Source organism: Brachyhypopomus gauderio, chromosome 15 (genome assembly GCF_052324685.1).
Source record: "Brachyhypopomus gauderio isolate BG-103 chromosome 15, BGAUD_0.2, whole genome shotgun sequence".
Classification (NCBI taxonomy): Eukaryota; Metazoa; Chordata; class Actinopteri; order Gymnotiformes; family Hypopomidae; genus Brachyhypopomus; species Brachyhypopomus gauderio.
In genome coordinates this window covers 10161503-10175076 of record NC_135225.1, presented here as the reverse complement: position 1 = coordinate 10175076, position 13574 = coordinate 10161503, and the positions used below count along the sequence as shown (strand labels likewise).

At 47.3% G+C, this 13574-nt stretch overlaps 1 protein-coding gene across 1 annotated transcript in view; it reads right to left on the bottom strand.

Annotated features, from left to right (window-relative positions):
• Positions 1-1816: 1816 nt before the first annotated feature.
• zswim8 (zinc finger, SWIM-type containing 8) overlaps positions 1817-13574 on the bottom strand; it is a 38393-nt gene continuing 26635 nt past the window's right edge. The window contains 1 exon segment of the mRNA XM_076975165.1: positions 1817-1928. Within this exon segment, the coding sequence (XP_076831280.1) occupies positions 1817-1928 (112 nt within the window).

The window sequence follows — 13574 nt, the reverse complement described above, 5'->3', positions numbered from 1 at the left end:
GTTACGGGTTTGACCTCAGACTAAGTGTTCCGTGTTCTCTGATTGCAATATGTAGTTACAGACCGATGGGGAAACCTGCACTGCTCTATGGGCAGCAGAAGCCAAAAGGCCCCAGCACAGAGCCTCACCAAAGTCTGAAAACCACAAACCATCTTGCCTGTGACTTCAACCAAAAGAAAATCACATCTTAAAGAACCATTTAAAGGGTTAAAGAGCCGTTTAAAGGGTTAAAAGCCACATACAGCCCCTGTCCAACCCCGGTTAAATAACCCTGGTTATTTCTCTTGTGGTTGCACTTTAGACACTCTGGCCCAACAGTTCCAATGCCATGTGTGTTGCCTGCCCCGCAGGACAGGACCATTGGTGGGCCACTTCCAGCTCCACGGGGACATGGATGCTTGTAGAAATTCCAGCAACACTGCAGTGCTGAATGCACAAATGCCACTGCGACACCCACCATCATGTCAGTGACACTGCTCCATGGAGAATGGTCCACCTTTCAAATTGTGTTCTGTGATTAGAAACTGACACCAGTGATGAAGAGGCAGACACACTGAGGACGGCACCACACGGACTACAGGCTATAACTGCACATGGATCAAACGGCACAGTGTAGATTGGTATACCTACCAAAGGGACCACTGAAAGGTAGCCATTTCTAATGAAGGGGTAGTGAATGTAGCTAGCTGTAGATACAGATATGCTGAGTAGAATTGCTTTATGGAACAAGTGAAGGTTTGTCATTCATTAGATGGAACAACGCTTATGAAGTTGTATGTAAAATACCACCAACAATCAACATATTAATTGGCCAGAAAATGGCCTCTCATCCTTTCCCTCTCAGAGCTTTTGGAAATGATAGTTTATAAGTTTTTCATTTAGTATCAGATGAAGCTGTTCACTCTGAGGGGGAGAGAGTATTTCTTCCATCCTGTCATGGTCTTTGAAATACGCTGCTTTTGGATAAATTGGCCTTAGTCGTAATACTGAACCTGCACAGCTCTGCCAAAACAGAAAAGACTGACTGAGCTGATATGAAGCAGCAATAATGCACACGGTGGGCTAATATCAGTTAACTAAATCAGCTCTGCAGAGCTCTAGCAAGAGACCAAGACTGCCTGATAACTTTAGTATGGCAATATATCTGTTGGGCTGACGTGTGTGTACGTGTGTGATGTCCTCCTTGAGGATAATGGAGCCATTTGTGCCAGTGTCACTGGGTTTGCAAGGATGTGTTCTATATGAGTGTGTGAGACATGGTGATAGTCTCTGCTCTCGGCTCACAGGGTGTCATTAACCTTCAGAAGGTGATTAGACTGAAGTTGTCGGGAGGGCGAGAGTGAGGGAGTGTCGGCAAGAACAGGCAAAGCGAGGCGAGAAACACGGACAGCAGTCGTGCCCAAAGCCCCGTACAGCTACGGTGGGAATTTTGTCATGAAAGCACAATAATGTCAGCAGTTAATGTGCAGAGACGCGCAGTGTGTGTTTGTGTGTGTGTGTGTGTGTGTGTGTGTGTGTGTGTGTGTGTGTGTGTGTGTGTGTGTGTGTGTGTGTGTGTGTGTGTGGGAAGGGATTCCAGCTGGTTGGCAGGGCTTCATTTAGCCATCTCTCAGACGAAGTCTACTGTTTCATTTCGATGATGCCATAAGTGACGCATGATGGCATCAATTAGGCTACAAAGACTCATTAACTGGGGGGGTTTATGTTCGGCAGGGTTGCGTCTCTCGGATTCCCCACAGCTGTGCGTGCCAGCCTCCTTAACCTGCTTGTCATATGTTATGGGGGCCATTATACTTGAAGTGCAGTACTCTTTCTATCATGACCACTGAGGAGGTCCTTGAAGGAGCAGGGGTGTGGCTGTGATGAACAGGGGTGTGACCGTGATGAAGAGGGGCGTGGCCGTGATGAAGAGGGGCGTGGCTGTCTTTCTGTGCAGAGTGACACAAGAAGGATGGCAGGGAGAGCACATCGTACAGAAACGATTCTGACTCATGACACCTGTCAACACATTCGCTCACTCACTCACACATGCACACACGCACACACGTACCACATGTATTAGGAAGACTGGTAACATTTTGTAATAAGGCTACAGGTAAAATATACAAGGACAAGTAATAGTTGCCTGTTGAGTCTAAAAAAGCTGAGTTACCTGTAGAGATGCTCCAGCCGTGTGTGTGTGTGTGTGTGTGTGTGTGTGTGCGTGTGTGTGTTTTTGTGGTGGGGTTTAAAGACAAATGGCTGCATTATTGATGAGGGCGATGCCTGGAAGCACGACTCTGCCTCAGGTCTCACTGAAACCTTAAGAGAGGCAAGTTAAAAATAGATGAGTGTCATCAGACTCACACACACACATAGACAGAGCTACTCATCAGAGCTGCTGCACAATACACACAGACAAACTCAATGTCTACAAGTCTTTTGTATATAAAATGAAGTTGTAATTATCTGTAATAAGTCTCTGTCTACAGGTAACCACGCTACCAAAGTGTTGAGGGTGTCTGTGTAGACAAGCCTACATGTGGTTCCCAGTGCAGGTGTGGGGATGCAAGTACGGTTTTGAAACGGAAATTAGAAGTGTGTGTGTGTGTGTGTGTGTTTGTGTGTGTGTGTGTGTGTGTGTGTGTGTGTGTGTGTGCGCGCACTCGCTCATGTGCCTGTGTGCTTGTATGCACATATGTCTGACTGGATGCATCTTTACTACACATTTTGTCATGAATTGTGTGAATAAACACATTTACACACACCTTTTCAAAAACCTGACAATACCAGGCCATCCTGTACATACACACTCATGTGTCTGTAATCCCAGAGTGACAATCCTACGTCTGGATTAGGGAGGTACAACTGTGTGAGAACGCCACAGTGCCATTCCAAATCCCACATTCACAGAGCCCTGCTGCACACACACATTGGCCTGTCCACAGCATACTCTTCACACCCAATCACAGGGCCTTACCGGAAACAGCAAACGTCAAGCATGTCCTTACAGTGAGCATTGCAACAAGGGGAAGAAAGATGTGTGTATTGAATGAGTGAGTTTAATGATTGGACACATTGGCTTCACTGGGGCTATTGCTTGGGAAGTCACTCGCCTTGGAACACTTGGAACTCTAGCAATAAAGCACCCTGCTGAGTGGAGCGTGCAGGAGTTTGGACATGAACTCCAATACAGACATGTTTGTTTCTTAATTCACTTCCTTCCTGTTTGACCTCTTCCCCTTTCAGCCCTTAAGAACAAACTATTAAGCCAACATGACCAGTGTTTAGTCACCCCCTCCTGGTCCGCTGTTGTGCACAGGCCAGAGACGGGTTCTCCACAGAGCCTATGCCTCATGATCGTTTGTTTCTTCCCTCATATCCAGCCAGAAATCCCTGTTCCTCAGAAGGTCCAGGGCTGGGTGGCCTTTGCCATGGTCCATGCAGAAGGATTTGGACAAAATACAGAGAGTGAGAAACCATTCCAGTCGTCCCTCACATTGAAGCAGTGTGAATGTGCTCATGGGCCTTTAAGTACTAAATATTGCAGCAATTTAAGTCTAATTTAGGCCATGTTTAAACTCTACCTCAGTGTATATTTAGCCATTTAGCTACTGTTTAACTACTTTTAAGTTGAATAAACGTAGAAGTGTATTGGAAGTGTACTGACCAAAGAAGTTTGTGTTTCCACGTTTCCGTGTTGTAAATGGAGACTTGAAAGGATGTTCAGGTGCTCACCCGAGCAAGAGAGTGATCACCACGCCTGGAGAAGCAGCTCTCCCCCAAGACCTCCTGTTCTCCAATCTTTTTTGATGTTGAGATGTTCTCCACTTGAGTACCAGACCAGTTTTCCATCTGAACCAAGGAGTGCTTGATGTGTACATCTTCATCAGTAAAGTCTTCTTCAGCCTTGCCAATGAAATGAGCCCTGGTCGTAACTGAAATCAGGGGTCGTACTGGTCGTACTGAAATCAGGGGTCGTACTGAAATCAGGGGTCGTACTGGTCGTACTGAAATCAGGGGTCGTGCTGGTTGTACTGAAATCAGGGGTCGTGCTGGTCATACTGAAATCGGGTTGTATGGGTCGTATTGGCTGTACTGAAATCAGGGGGTTGTACTCCATTTTGCATTTCTCCATTTTCAGTGATGCTCTGTGAGCCAGCACAAGGGCTGCTTCAGTATCGTCATCATGACATGCACGTGTGCAATAGTCATATTGTAGGAGATGTGATATCAAGTAAGGCAAATTAATCAAATGCACAGGTAACTCACATGGATCTCAATTTCCATGACTAATCTACAAGAATTGTTGTTTTAAAATGATTTTCAAATGTGATAACTGCATGATATATGTGCATAATATATTAGGTATTTTATATATATATATATTTTGGTTTGGAAATTGTTGGTTTTAGGCAATACAAATGAAAAAACAGCCTCTGTGCCCAAAATTGCATAATTAGAGAACTCCTACAGGAACATGAGACAGAGTAAGGAGTATTCCTACAGGAACATGAGACTTGAGTAGGGAGTATTCCTACTAGAACATGAGACTGAGTAGGGAGTATTCCTACAGGAACATGAGACTGAGTAGGGAGTATTCCTACTAGAACATGAGACAGTAGGGAGTATTCCTACTGGAACATGAGACATGAGTAGGGAGTATTCCTACTGGAACATGAGACTGAGTAGGGAGTATTCCTACAAGAACATGAGACTGAGTAGGGAGTATTCCTACAGGAACATGACACTGAGTAGGGAGCATTCCTACAGGAACATGAGACTGAGTAGGGAGCATTCCTACAGGAACATGAGACTGAGTAGGGAGCATTCCTACAGGAACATGAGACTGAGTAGGGAGTATTCCTACAGGAACATGAGACTGAGTAGGGAGTATTCCTACAAGAACATGAGACTGAGTAGGGAGTATTCCTACAAGAACATGAGACTGAGTAGGGAGTATTCCTACTGGAACATGAGACAGTAGGGAGTATTCCAACTAGAACATGAGACTGAGTAGGGAGCATTCCTACTGGAACATGAGACTGAGTAGGGAGTATTCTACAAACACATGCTCCACAGTCTCAGCCAATGTGGACCAGCCCCCAACCATGGGACAGACTGTTTATTTGGTGCTGGGGCCCTGTGTGTTTGTTTCTGTCTCTCTCACACACAAACACACAAACGCGTGCTCGCTTTCATTTTATATGGATGATGAGGATGAGACAGACGATCACGTTTAGTGTAATGACTTGTTGGAACACTCAATGCTAAAAATAGCCCCAAATTGTAAGCACTAGGTTCTTGCTCTTTACTTCTGGTTGTCTCAGTTTGACCAGGTGACACTGAGTAAGTGATTGGCTGTACCTACACCACTGATTAAAGTGTCTGAACTCTCCTGTGTGTGACTCCTGTGATACTCTCAATCAGGATAACCATGAGAATGGTGAATTGCATTATGGTAGGTGTAGTGTAGGAATTTGCCTGCTTTTCAGGTATACAGAAAAGAGGAAAGTGAAACTGAGTACTTTGCTATTCACACTCATCCATATTTGAACAGAGACACTCCCTGGGAGAGAGGGAGAAAAGAAGAGAACACCAGAGACAGGTGTGCATGCACACATGTATACACACACACACAAATACACAAATGCATACACTCATTTAAACTCCTCCCTCTTTCCATCAAGTTGCCACAATGGTGCCATGATGCCCTCGTGTGCACGTAAAGAAATAATGACAGATAAAATGTGTGTGTGTGTGTGTGTGTGTGTGTGTGTAGTCTCCTGTGCAGACCAGGACTAGTGTGTAGAGCTTATCTCAGTCTGCTAACCTAATCCCAATAGTCCATATTCCAGTAATGATTCAGTCTGTCTGATAATTATCAGAACATGAAACTAAACAAAATCTAAAAGCACGTTTCTTACTGTTAAAGTGTGCATTAGAGGAAAAATGATCACAGCAATGTCTGTAAAAGGAATAATACTGTGTGCTGTAGGTTGGATTTGTGAAGTTTTGGTAGATACTCAGTGAGGTAAGTGTGTGTGTGTGTGTGGGGGGGGTGGCACTAAGCTTCTATCGTAACCTTTAGCTCAGGGGGAAGCTTTGCATCATGGGGGTTTTTTAATCTTTATCAGCATCGGAACTCAAGCCTTCCCCCTTCCTTCGCTCTCTCGTTCTCTTGCTCAGATGCACCTTCTCTGTTCTTCCTTGTTCTCTCTCACTCGCTCCTGTTCTCTTGCTCTGTGTGTCTGTCTCTCTCTCTCTCTCTCTCACACGCTCCCTCTCTCTCTGACAGATCTAAGACGACAGCCAGGCTGTTCCTGGCTGTCTGCATCACAGTCACCATGACAACAGAGAGAGAGAAGCCTGTTTGTGTGTGTGAGCGTGTGTGTGTGTGTGTGTGTCTGTTCATGGCGCTTATTTCAGAGCGGAACTGTTTGGAGAATTATGTAACGTCTCTTCCCATACAAAACGAAAGAAAGATGTTGGATCCTTTTAAAGGTTTGATTTACTTAAGCATGATTTACGCGTAAAACATGCCACTTTCTTAGACGATAGTAATCTTTAGCCGCGATCGATCTGGGATTTTGGTTATTGTTTTTATTGTTTTTTTTTTCCTGTATAAATGCAAATGAAACAACCTGGATTTAAAATGACTTCCCCAGTGCAGTCTATTCCTTGAGTCAATCCCTTGAGTATTAGTTAAATGACTTGACTAAGCAGGCCTGTTTTGTATAAACATGAGCTAAACAATCCCGCCCCCTTGTGCTGCTCCGCCCCCTACCCTACAACCTACCCTACAACCACACTCTCCCTCTCCTCTCAGCTGGTAGGGTGAGGGCCGGCACCGTGGACGGCCCCCGCGCTGCCTGACATTGGAGCTTGGGTAACGACAGCTAAAAATACTTTAAGTAATCTGCAAACAGAATGCTAGAAATACCCGGCGTGTTCTGCAGGGCTCGGTAAGCGTCTCCGGCGAGGGTGACGTGTACATGGCAGAGCGGTGAGCGGCGGTGGGGGGGCGCAGTGCCTGCACCCATCACACATTCATCAGGACTCGTAATTAGCCGCCAGACGAAGGCCGTGAGCCTTGAGTTTCGCTGGTCAGTACTTACTCATGTAAACCGCCGTTCAGCAGATGGAAAGGCTTCCCATGAACGCAGTTCAGCTCCGATCTGTCTGAACAGGATTTCTATACAGAACTTTTTAATTAATTCATTTATTTTAACATTGTTAAGTATGTGTTACTACTGTTACTACAGACTACTGTGACTGTCGTGTGCAAATTTGGAGTTTTGGAGATCAGGAGTGTTTAGAATTCTAGAACTGAAGCTGTGTGTGAGGGACAGAAAGTGAGCATTTCTAAAATATTTGCTTCTTAAAGTGTTTCCTTTTGGCTGAGGTTAGACAGCTGCAGACTTCTGACACCATGCCCAAATGAGCACAGATATGGACACGGACACACACGGACGCACGCACCCGCACCCCATGAGTCTATTGTGCTTAGTGTGGTAGCGTGAAAACGTCTGTTCCTGCCTTCCCCCGCTCCATGGGCTGCTAAGTGAGAGCTCACCAGTGACCCGCCGTTATGCACTGCTCACCAGTGACCCGCCGTTATGCACTGCTCACCAGTGACCCGCCGTTATGCACTGCTCACCAGTGACCCCCCCGTTAGACACCACTCACCAGTGACCCGCCGTTATGCACTGCTCACCAGTGACCCCCCCGTTAGACACTGCTCACCAGTGACCCCCCCGTTAGACACCACTCACCAGTGACCCGCCGTTATGCACTTCTCACCAGTGACCCGCCGTTAGACACCGCTCACCAGTGACCCCCCTGTTAGACACCACTCACCAGTGACCCGACGTTAGGCACCACTCACCAGTGACCCGCCGTTATGCACCGCTCACCAGTGACCCGCCGTTAGACACCGCTCACCAGTGACCCCCCTGTTAGACACCACTCACCAGTGACCCAACGTTAGGCACCGCTCACCAGTGACCCCCCCGTTAGACACCGCTCACCAGTGACCCCCCCGTTAGACACCGCTCACCAGTGACCCCCCCCGTTAGACACCGCTCACCAGTGACCCCCCCGTTAGACACCGCTCACCAGTGACCCCCCCATTAGACACCGCTCACCAGTAGGGCTGCCACAAACGATTATTTTAATAGTCGACTAATCACCGATTAATTTTTACGATTAGTCGACTAGTCGGATTGTACGTTAATTGAATATAAAACATACACTAGAATGCAACTGCTATTATATAACCATCATTAGATTTCAGCTATAACTAAAAATAAAAACAATTAAGATCATAGTTCATTAAACCTTTAATGAAATATGCAGCTTGTTGCAACAAACAATTATTAAAATAAGGATAAGGCACTGCCTTAAAAAACACAAAAATAAATAGGCCTACATTAATAAAGAATTTTTTTTTAGGTTTTTCGTTCTTTCATTAGTCTCTGGCATCAAACTTCGCTACATTTAAATCAAATTAGGTAGGGATCTGAAACTAAGGAGTTATTCACAAAAATAAAGTTTTGGTCTCACTAACATTACAGAAAATACACGAATGCGTGCTAAGGCTAATGAAACAAATCGCCATCACTAATGTTAACTTTTACAGCTACAGTGATAAGCAGGGTTGCCAACTCTCACGCATTGAGAGTGAGACACACGCATTTGACCCCCCCCCCCCCCCCCCCCCAAAAGATCAAATCTCACTCCAAGTGATCTTGAAAAGTTGGCAACCCTGCGATAAGTAAGTACTAAGTTAACGCTCTGTTTACGGTAACGTTAGCAGCTAACTAGCGATTTAGGTTACAGAGATGACGGTCCCTCTTCATCATTGTCACAATAAGCCACAACATGCTTCAGGTGCTCGTACATCGCGGTTGTGCTGCCGTGGAAGGCAAGTTCTGCCTTGCAGATATTGCACGCGTTTCGGAACCCGACTACGGAAAATGATCCCGCACTTTTGAGTTCCGTAGCCGGGTAGCCACGATACCAGAACCTGTCTGTATAACGTCCTGGGATGTCGTCAACTGTCTACCCCGGTTTCCACTACTGCGCATGTGCGTCAAGGACAGAAACGCAGACGCAGAAGTGGAAACTGTCGCAGCAGTTTGGAGAGGGAAAAAAACGACGCATCGACTAATAAATTAGTCGTCGACTATTTTAGTAGTCGACATAGTCGTGACTAGTCGACTAATCATGGCAGCCCTACTCACCAGTGACCCCCCCATTAGACACCGCTCACCAGTGACCCCCCCCCCCCCCCCCCCCCCCCCCCCCCCGTTAGACACCGCTCACCAGTGACCCCCCCGTTAGACACCGCTCACCAGTGACCCCCCCCCCGTTAGACACCGCTCACCAGTGACCCCCCCCCCCCCCCCCGTTAGACACCGCTCACCAGTGACCCCCCCCCCGTTAGACACCGCTCACCAGTGACCCCCCCGTTAGACACCGCTCACCAGTGACCCCAAGTTAGACACCGCTCACCAGTGACCCCCCGTTAGACACCGCTCACCAGTGACCCCCCCGTTAGACACCGCTCACCAGTGACCCCCCGTTAGACACCGCTCACCAGTGACCCCCCGTTAGACACCGCTCACCAGTGACCCTCCCGTTAGGCACCGCTCACCAGTGACCCCCCGTTAGACACCACTCACCAGTGACCCGCCCGTTAGACACCACTCACCAGTGACCCCCCGTTAGACACCACTCACCAGTGACCCGCCCGTTAGACACCACTCACCAGTTATCCCTCGTTAGACACCACTCACCCGTGGTGCTGTGTGGAAATGCAGCCACTCCCAGAACGGAGAGTTCTGTCTGGTCCTCTGTTCTGAGTGGTACACAAAGGGGCCTGGTCCTTCAGATGTGGATGTGTGCATGTGCTTGTTATGATCAGGGGGCGAGGGACGGCTCTCCGCACCAATCAGCAGAGTAAGTCTACAGATAGCTGTCACAGCGGCGCACAGTGAATCGAACATTAATTGGCACTGCTGGCTTGGTCTCGGTGATTAATTAATCACGAAGGCCCACAATTAGTGCGTCCATGGTGTAGCTGAGCAGGTGTAGCGGAGCAGGTGGAGCTCCAACCGTGGTGCTCCATCCACACAGACCGTGACAGCAGTGACCAGCGCAGGGTACTGCTGTTCATTATACACTCCCTTGCAGTCTCGTGTGTGTGTGTGTGTGTGTGTGTGTGTTTGTGTGTGTTTGTGTGTGTGTGTGTGTGTGTGTGTGTGTGTGTGTGTGTGTGTTCTGTGTGTGTGTGCGCACACACTCGTCAGTGCTCTGACCTATGAATGAAATAAAATGTAAAATCGTCATTCTGCACTGTTTGTCATTTGCTTCTGGTTTGTATGTAACGAGTCAAAGGATGTATGTAGTCATGGTTTTCATCACAGCCTGTAACAGGGTGCGCAGGTGAGCGAGGGGAGACAGAAACAACCCCCCACCTGCCAGGAGTGAGAGTGTTGTCACTGATACTGCCGTGTGTGCGCACACGCATGCACGTGCAACACCTGCGTGTTTGTGTGAGAGGGAACAGCACGGTTTCGGTTGTGTGGTGTGTGTGTGTGTGTGTGTGTGTGTGTGTGTGTGTGTGTGTGTGTGTGTGTGGATTAGTGATGTTATATAATGACAGTAGTGAGCTCGCACCCAGCAGACAGTAAGAGGATTACACAGCATGTGTCTGAGACACACTCTCCAGCGCCTTGCTTATACACACATGCTTGTGGTGTCTTACTGTACACTCCTCACTTGGTCACAGTGTGCATGCACACAATCCACTTCAGTCTTACATATACACACACACACACACACACACACACACACAACACACACACACACACACACACACACACACACACACACACAACAGGTTGATCTTATATAACTGAATGATCCGCCTCAGTCTCTTCACCTCTGTACAGCTCTTAACCTGCTGTTGTCTCTCACTCTTTATAACCTCCTCAGAAGTGCAGGAGGAGGGACCCTCCTCTTCCACAACCTCTCTCTTCATCACACTCCTTATTTCCGTCACTTTCTCTCCCTCTTAATATTACTTGTTCTTTTTGCTACTCTCTCTCTCTCTCCATGTTTTGCGTCTTTGCAGTTTGTCGCTCTCTCTCTCTTCTCGGGTTTTTCTTTTGTGGATTTGTTGTGGCACGTAGCACTTCTTTAGTAAAGTGGTCACACACTGCAGGCGGACGGTTTTGGCGCCGACGTTCTCATGTCTCCCTCTCGCCCGCTAGCTGTCGCTCTGCCGTCACTTGTCTTACGCTTGTTAGCTGAACGTTGATGGATCTTTAAACGTTCTTTAAACATCTCTGACTGGACAAAACGTGCAGCAGCCGTTTTTGTAACATTTCTGATAGGTTGAGGGCCTGGTGGCCTTTATGTTTGGCGACCTACAGCTCGGAAGGACACCGTCGCGGCCATACGAGGTCATGAAGGTGACGAGGGTCACACGAGGGTGGATTTCGTGGATCATAACCCACCTTTGTGGGTGGAGGCTGCAGGGTTGGTCCGTTTTGGAAAGTCAGCTGGTGTGTTTATGTGGAGATATAAAAGTGCAATGCGGTTCCTAGATGTTTCCCTCTCGAGATGTAAGGATGTCCAACGTTAACCCCCTGTGAAGGTCTGTGGTTCACTTCAGCTAAGGAAGGTTAATGAACTACACACCATTAACTGATCTGTCACCATTAACTTATTAGTCTAGTCTGGGCCTCTCCCATCTATGTGTGTATGGAACAATAAAATGTGCTGGAGTGCGACTCCCAGACAGGTTCATTTCTGCCCTGCTGCCCGATTGAGGGATCTGTCCACCGCATGGCAGTGACCACGGCGCTCACAAGATACAGGGATTTCCTGTTCGTGTGGCTGCCTTGATCACCTGACACTGCGGATGCCCTGAAAGGGGCCGATCTGGTGCGGATGATGGTGAACAAATCCCTCCTTTCCAGCGCAGTCATCCGGGGACGGCTGTGCGCCTTGATGTTGCTTGTGTCCCGTGACTTGAAACAAAATGAAATGTCAAAGTGTTGCCAAGCCAGCAGGCCTTGAGATGCCATGCTCATTAGGACTGATGGGACACTCCTCCTCTAATTTCTTCCTCTTCTATGGGGTTCAGCTTTCATTGTCATTTATGATATGCATATTTGCATTAGGCTGGTTAAATATTCATGTTTGTCTGTCTGGTTTTGTGCAAAATGTCATAATTGGCTTACTAGGGACTGCATTGGACAGTCATGCATTTGCATATGGGAAAAAAAATGTTTTGCTAATATAGGAGCTAATATTGCCAAGTAGGTCTGACATGGAACTTACATTGCCAAGGATTATGTATATTTTAAATGCTCTATTGGTTAATATTATTAACTCATGTGGTATAGTGTGCAAGGTATGTGTGCATGTGTCATGTGTGTGAATGCATAACCATATTCTGTGGCTGCCCACAGCCATAACAGCCCCTAAGGGCACGGTCTGATAAAGGGGTATACTGCCTTAGAGTATGGTCTGATATAGGGGAATACTGCCTTAGCTTTAGAGCAGTGGTTCCCAAAGTGTGGGGGGCAGCGACCCCCTAGGGTGGGGCACGGAGCTATTGCAGGGGGGGCGCGGAGCTTTGGAAGTAAAACATGTGCACATGTGTCAATATGGGGGGGGGGGGGGGGGGGGGGGGGGGGGGGGGGGTAGGGAGGGCCTAAAAATATTCTCATCTACTAAAGGGGGCACGGCAGAAAAAATTTGGGAACCACTGCTTTAGAGCATGGTCCCATATAGGAGTGTACTGCCCTAGTGCACGGTCTGAAATGAAATTACACTGCTTTAGGGTGCAGCCTGATATAGGGGTATAATGCCTTAGAACATGGTCTGATAAAGGGGTATACTGCCTTAGAACATGGTCTGATATAGGGGTATAATGCCTTAGAGCATGGTCTGATATAGGGGTATACTGCCTTAGAACACGGTCTGATATAGGGGTATACTGCCTTAGAACACAGTCTGATATAGGGGTGTACTCCCTTAGCGCATAGTCTGATATAGGGGTATACTGCCTTAGCGCATGGTCTGATATAGGGGTATACTGCCTTAGCGCATGGTCTGATATAGGGGTATACTGCCTTAGCGCATGGTCTGATATGGGGCTGTTCAATTACAGGGAAGATTTAGGCAGGGTTTGTAGCTTTTTTCCTCTTTTTTTTCACAAAGTAGACCTGATTGTGGACTAGTTTTAGTTTCAATTTATATATATTTTTAGGAACCTTTTGTAGGTTCTGGATGGATGCATGTCTTTGCAGCTCTGCAGATTAAACCAGATGACTTGAGTTTGCATTTTTAATCCTTTCCTCTTTACCAAGCATGCGACATGAGCCTTTCTTGCGCTTATCACCCCCCCCCCCCCTCTCTCTCTCTCTCTCTCTCTCTCTCTCTCTCTCTCTGTCTCTCTGTCTCTGTCTCTCTGTCTTTTTATCTCTGTTGATCTCCCTGGGTTCAGCTGAGGTAAACTCAGTCATGAAGTCAATGTGATAACACCACTGAGGCTTGCAACCGGCAAACACACTTCC